The following is a 7,094-nucleotide window of genomic DNA, read 5'->3' as shown; positions in this document are numbered from 1 at the left end:
AGAAGTACTACGCATGAGATATGTGTAGTCTTCTTTACCCTTATGTTGTTTTACCCCTTGTACGAATGAAGATAAGCGAATATATGATGATAAAATGAGCTCTCATGCTCATGTATATATACGCATATGTATGTGATGTTACATGGGGTGTTAACCCATGACCGCCCCCCATAATATTATGTCGTATGCTCCACATACTCCTTTTATATGTCGGCTCCATTATATTATATTGTTTTATTATTCCACATATATATATAAGCTCCATATTACATAGTTTTAACTTGTCGCATATGTGCTCCACGCCTAACACTTAGTCGTTTTATGTGTTGCTGCTTTCGTCGCATCTCTGTTCACCGAAACGTCGCTTTCCCGTGTGCGCTCACCCGCCCGTGTGCGCTCACCTGCCCGTGTGCGCTCACCCTCCCGCCGTGCAGCCTCGCCCGCCGCCGTGTAGCTTCGCCCACCCGTCGTGCAGACCGGCCCGCCGTGCAGCCTCGCCCGCCCGCCGTGTAGCCTTGCCCGCCCGTCGTGCAGTCCTGCCCGCCGTGCGCCCGCCTGTGCGCCCGCGCCCACCCGTGCACGGTGACTCCGCCCGGCGCCCGAACGCGCCCGTAATCGGAGGTCCTTACATTCTCCTCCACCTGAAATCGTTGTCGTCCTTGACAACATACCATCTCGGTAGCTCTCCACCAAGATCATCATCAGTCAGGATGTCGACCTTTCTACACAAGGCAAACATCCTTGCAACATATGTAGAGACTCTTTCTCCACTATGTCTTGGCCTAGTGACCACTGCCACCAAGCTCACCATCCATAATCCATGCTCAGGTCCATGGAAACTCCATCCATCTCATCTGCAACATGTTGTCCATATCAACCCGACTATTGATGTGCCCCATTCAGGTCCATGAAGCTCTCTCCATCATATGCAATGTGCCACCCTCAAGTCTTCATTCAACTTTTGATGTAGTACCCCATTCAGGTCCATGAAGCCCCCCTCATCATCTGCAACGTGCCATCCTCAAGTTCCCATGTCACACTAGCAAGTCCTCCTGCATAACATTCCTGCCCTAGCACCTTGTTAGGATGTCCCTTGACATCTCCACAAGTGCTTCCACACAATGTCCTTGCATAGGTCTCTACCATGCTCCATGTCTTCAAACTTCGGTTTAGTGAACTCGGTCACTCAACCATCTCATCATCATCACAAGGAAGCCTTCTCTCAAGGCCCCTTATAGAGTTGGTGTGGTTCCTCCCTACCAAGGCCTCCACACCAACCTTCTTCCAAGGTTGTTCATCGAGAGAGGAAAGCCAGGAAGTTCCCTCCCTGACTCTCATCCACCCATGTATCGGATTGATGTTGTGTCCTCAAGTATCTGTGCACAGCCTCAATCTCCTCACATGTACATCCAAGCTCACCTAGCTTGTCCTTTGTCAGCTGAAAATCATATATGCCCATGGCATACCTGCAAAAGTCCACTATCCCGGCAGGATCTCTATCCTCATAACCTTCATCAACCACTGCCTTTGAAGTAGCACTCGGGCGTTCTTCATTTGCAACTCCATTGTGAAGATCCTTAGTAGAAGATGCCCCCATCAAGTGTCTCCAAGTTCATGAGACCTTCTTCTCACTTCCTCCATTCTTCTTCCGAGCCTTTGCTATGAAGTCCTCCAACTTCTTTCCTTTGTTTGCACAATACTCCCAAGTCCTCTTTTCTCCACATCCTCATGCTTCACCCAAGCAACTCCTCCTATTCATAGGCACCATCGTGGTTTTTCCTTCAGCGGTGATCAAGAGAATGTCCCGGTCCTCCATTGGCATGGCTTGTGCTAGCTCCATGAAGTCCAGCCCCAACACCATAGAATGATCATCCATGTCTACAACTCTCAAGTCCAACTTCCCGAACCACGGTCCTACTTTCACCTGTGTGTCCTTCAATACACCATCAACTATTTTAATGGTAGAGTTGACAGTTTTGAAAGCACTCCATTCCTTTTCCATCTTTGTCTTCTTCCCAAAGGACTTTGCTGCTTTCCTACTCAAGAAGCTATGAGTAGCTCCCGTATCAACCAAAGCTGCAAACTTCTTCCCTTTCACGGTTACCTGCACAAAACTTGGCTTCAAGGAATCACCTCCTTCTGTTGGCTTTGTCTTGTGTCTCACCTCAGCAACCTTCTTCAAGAATTCGGCCTCAGAAGTGTCAATAGGCTCATGTTCCTTCTTGACATTCCTCTTAAGGTACTTCACCTCCTTGCTTGGCTCTTCTAGGGAACTTGGTTCCGGTCTAGCTTGACCCGCTTCAAGCTTTCCTTCCACCTTGTTCTGCTCAAGTGCACCAACCAAGTGTCCATTGACCAAGTTCATGGAACTTAGCTCCCGAATGCTCTCTTGGTCTCGGTAGTGAGTTCCCAACCTGTCAATGTAGTCGAGCTCCTCCTGCTCAATTACAACAACCTTCTTACCAAGAAGCTTCTTCTTTATCTCTTCCTCAACTTGCTTGATTTCTGCTTTCAACCGGGCTCTTGCATCAAAGAGCTCTTGAAGATCATCAAGTTCCTTGATATCCATATCTAACATGTCATGAGCAACCTTTGCTCACTAGCTCCGACCGAGCTCTGATACCAACTGTCATGCCCCTACACCTACGGTGATCTTACAACCGCTTGTAGGGAGGTGCGGCACCACCGAACGCTTTCTTTTTAACAATACTAACATTTATGGGCTACGCCTATCCCAACATGAACATACCTAACTTGTGTTCTTATAACTGAATAAAGTGTTATCCTTTATACTTTAACAAAGAACATTCCCAATCATTAATCATGTACAATAAACCGAGAACAATACACAAGTATAAAGGGAGGGGCAACTCCCGGTAAAGTCTGCCCAACAATATATATAACAACTTCTTCAATTTTACAATACAAGTGTGCTTGACAAACTTCAAGCCAACACTTAGAATAATTTTACAACAGACATAGAACAGCCTTTTACAACATTTTATGCACCTTTGCATAAGAAGGAGTGCTCACCCGAGCCACTCGACCTCCTCACCAAATCCTGCATAAAACCGCACACAACTTCCACCTTCACACCTCAAACCATACTTAAGTCAAAACTACGCCTTAGAAGTACTACGCATGAGATATGCATAGTCTTCTTTACCCTTATGTTGTTTTACCCCTTGTACGAATGAAGATAAGCGAAGATATGATGATAAAATGAGCTCTCATGCTCATGTATATATACGCATATGTATGTAATGTTACATGGGGTGTTAACCCATGGCCAACCCCCATAATATTATGTCGTATGCTCCACATACTCCTTTTATATGTCGGCTCCATTATATTATATTGATTTATTATTCCACATATATATATAAGCTCCATATTACATAGGAAAGGATAATGTAAAAATGAAATAGTTTGGTACTTAAATTTTAATGGGAGAGTGAAATATTTAAAAATTTTGTGGAAATTATTTAATAAATTAAAGTAGAGATTTTTAAGTATTTTTTCTTATTTTTTAAATTTTAATATATATGGTTAATATAGCATTATTGTGTAGAGAAGTACAATGAATAATAATAGCTAACTATTTATTTGTAATAAGATTTGTTAAAATCTATATTTTCTTTTTTTATTGAGATTTTTGTTAGGGAAATAATTTATATAGTTTTTAGATTTTTTTTAGAGAGACGATTTTTGATTTATTCTTTATTGTTAGTTATTAGGATTCCATTAACAATTATTTATTGATTGATTAACAAAAAACTCTAATAGTTTGAGACATGTTATTTCTTCCTTGTTCTTGGAGAAAGAGTTTCCAATTCCATCTCATTCACTTTCAATGAGGATGAATTCTTTTTACTAATCTTAATTTCTAATTTTATTTGCAACTTCCCTAATGTGATTGAAAACAATCAATCACAATTTTTGAAGAGCATGAGTTTTTGAATAATAAGATTTTTATTTTTGATTTTTTAAAAATTATTTAAAAGGCTCCTTTTAGTAGTGGTAAGTTGGATACTTCGATATTAAATTTTATATAGTCAAATTATTTTCGTAGCGAATCAAATTCGAACTCGAACTCGAACTCGAACTCGAATTCGAATTCGAACTTGGTAACTATGTTGACAATAAGGGAAAATTCACTGAAAAGTCTTTAAGTGCAAACTTAAAGTCGGGAGGTTTCAAATGCCGTTCAAATTCTTATCGGCGAAGAAATGCCAACTTAGATGACGAAATGCACCGCTAATCACTGGATCGGGATCCAATTCTTTCTTATTAGACGGAATATTGCGATTCCCAGATTGAGGAATATCAGTTAATTGATCTGATGCCCGCAGTGGAAATTCACGTAGTATATGAGTGCTGTTGAAAATGCTCTCAAATTTCTCATGGAAACGAATTGGATCAAAATCGCTGTAACAGTTACCTAATATGATAATCTTACTTAAATTGACAGGCGCGCTGTTTGCAATCAAAACATTCGGGGCGAGAAAACTTGGTAAGTGAGGCATGAAAAATAGCGTTGGTCTATCGACTGTGCGTTTGCAATGTTCGTCAACATGGAGAGGGGTACAGCCGAGGTCATGTATGGCAATTTTGTCGAATGCAGTGTGATCTGGATCGAACACAACGATATCATTAATCCATTCAAATTTCTCCCTCAATAAAATGGCAAAAGCCAACTGCGTGCAACTACACTGCGCGTGATACTCTCTCAGGCTATATTCCTCGACTGGCTCCAGCTGTCCAAGGCCATAGATAACTAGTTGTAATTGTGAATGATGAGGGGATGTGGCTATCACCCTCTTTATTTGGGCAACCATTTCTGGGTTCTCCATTTGTTTCAGAGCTTCCTTATAAAACAAAGATTTCTCTAACTTTTCCTTAGCAAGCCCTACTTTTTGGATTCTTTCAGCAACTTCTTTATGAGTTTCAATTTTACCAAAAACCATCTCTAGGGCCATAGAAGCCTGCTCTATTAATTCCCTGCAAAAATCCTCGGCCATTAATTACAACTAATTGCCCTTCCCACCGCTTCAGCTACGCAATCAATAGGAAGCAAACAGTAGTAATTTCCGTTGCCCCTCAATATTAGCTAGTCAATGAGTAAGAAAGGAAACTGCAGAATAACGCGTCCCATATATGAATACCTTTAATAGGTGTATATATTTCTACATAAGTTATGTTGAAGTGGCTAGCGTTGTGTCGCTTAAATGGAATAGTGCGACCCCTTTTACTCTAAACATCATTCTTCCCGAGATGCACGGGAAACGTTATTTGAATTAATTTAGTTAGTACGTTTGATTTCCAAATCTGTTATTCTACTAACTCTATATCCAGTACTGGCTCTTCTTAATAATAATGTAATAACAGTGACCGCATATTCAAATATTAATCAACCTCGGGCCAATTATAGGTTATAATCATGTTTATGATGTATCATGGGCATTATTTATGAAACATAGTAATCCCTCTTTTAAGAGAAGTGAAAAATACTCACTTTGAATTATATGTTAACGGGTCTTTAATATTTATTTAATAAAATTATGAAGTTAAAATGAAATTTATTAGATTATAAATAGTACTATTTCAATAAATTAAAAAAAAAAATTATAATAATATTGATTAATTTATGTTAGGGCACAATTATATCCAATTTAAAACACATAATTTTTTTATTTACTGGTATTGATACTATGTGGATGATTATGTAAGTTCATTTAAATTTTTAGCTGCATTTTTGTTGTTAATATTTTTCCTTTCTTGGAAGGATAAAGTACAACACTTGTGAAAGAGTTGTTTGATTATGTATATATATATATATATATATATATAAATATAATATAATATAATATAATATAATGGTACAAATTTATGGATGGATCTCTTTCATGTCTCTATTATCCCATCCAATTTATTTTATTTTATTTTGGAGGCTAATGTACAACACATATGGAATGATTATCTAGTTGAAGCCAAGGGGAAGGAAGGCCTATTTCTTATTTTTTGACATCTACATTCTTTTTGAGGATTATTCTACTAAGGATATTCCAATGGAGTTTTGGATCGAAATATGTAACAAAGAGGATGGATAATGTCACTTGGATATTGACTTTGGTTTTTCATAGACAAAGTATGTTTCTAATCTCCTTTGGCTAATGAGGGACACTAGATCACATAATTTACTGGTCCTAAAAGCAAAAATAATCTTTTTAATTGAATTTAGATATACATCAATTCGGCAAGCCCCACAACATTGAATGTCTAATTATTTTTAAGATTCCTATCCATATATCTAATGTAAAAATTGATTTATTCCTTCAAAATATAAAAAAATATAAAAATCATATGTTTAATACATTTTTTTAACGAAAAAAAACATTTGTAAAAGAGGCATTTTAAATCTTTTAAACCTTTCAAATCAAAACACTTAATAATTAAAAAATATAGCTTATCTTTTTATTTAAAAAAAGCTACTATTTCAAATTATAAATACAAATAAATATTTTAAATAACATTTTCCCTTTCTAATCAAATTACATAATTAATCTACATTTCTACATTGATTTTCACTTAGCCAGACATAAAATATAAAATGATAATATAATAGGAAATTAATGGAAACCTAATTAGAAGTGCACCAATGTCCACTTACTATGTTCTCTATATTACTAATTTTAACATTAGTATTAAAGAATGCATTCGAAACATTCGATCTCCGGATTAAGTTGTACCTATACCTGAATGACCTAAAGGTGTTAAGAAAAAGTCACATATACTCTCAAGGATAGTTGACACTTAAAGACTCCCATTATTGCAATTGAGCAATATTTTTTTAAAATAATTTAAAATTATAATATATATATATGTTACATAGTCTCTAATTCTAGTATCAGAACCAAAAGATTACATTGTAATACGTTGAGTTTGTAACGAGACAGAAAGCTTTTGATCTCTAAATAGTGTTAGCTTTAGCTTTGGTGTTGTAATTCTGATGGAGTCCCATTCCTAAGGTGCATAGTATTTTACTGACGTATTTCGTTTCCTTACTTGCTTGCACAACATTGAGTAGTGAATTG

At 37.6% G+C, this 7,094-nt stretch overlaps 1 protein-coding gene across 1 annotated transcript; it reads right to left on the bottom strand.

Moving 5' to 3' along the window:
* Positions 1-4,196: 4,196 nt before the first annotated feature.
* Positions 4,197-5,021, bottom strand: LOC149170678 (protein SENSITIVITY TO RED LIGHT REDUCED 1-like). The gene has a single exon (XM_089425688.1). It carries the CDS (start codon positions 5,019-5,021, stop codon positions 4,197-4,199), a length of 825 nt encoding a protein of 274 aa, XP_089281814.1.
* Between the last annotated feature and the right edge of the window lie 2,073 nt (positions 5,022-7,094).

Source organism: Pinus tabuliformis, chromosome 4_2, assembly GCF_031772625.1.
Source record: "Pinus tabuliformis cultivar Carrire ecotype Pingquan chromosome 4_2, CPIR1, whole genome shotgun sequence".
NCBI classification, from domain to species: domain Eukaryota; kingdom Viridiplantae; phylum Streptophyta; class Pinopsida; order Pinales; family Pinaceae; genus Pinus; species Pinus tabuliformis.
Note: the sequence above shows the minus strand (reverse complement) of the source record. Positions and strands in the feature narration are given on the sequence as shown.

Excerpts from the sequence above, each read along its gene's own strand:
- LOC149170678 (XM_089425688.1), bottom strand. The coding sequence starts at position 5,021 with ATGGCCGAGGATTTTTGCAGGGAATTAATAGAGCAGGCTTCTATGGCC.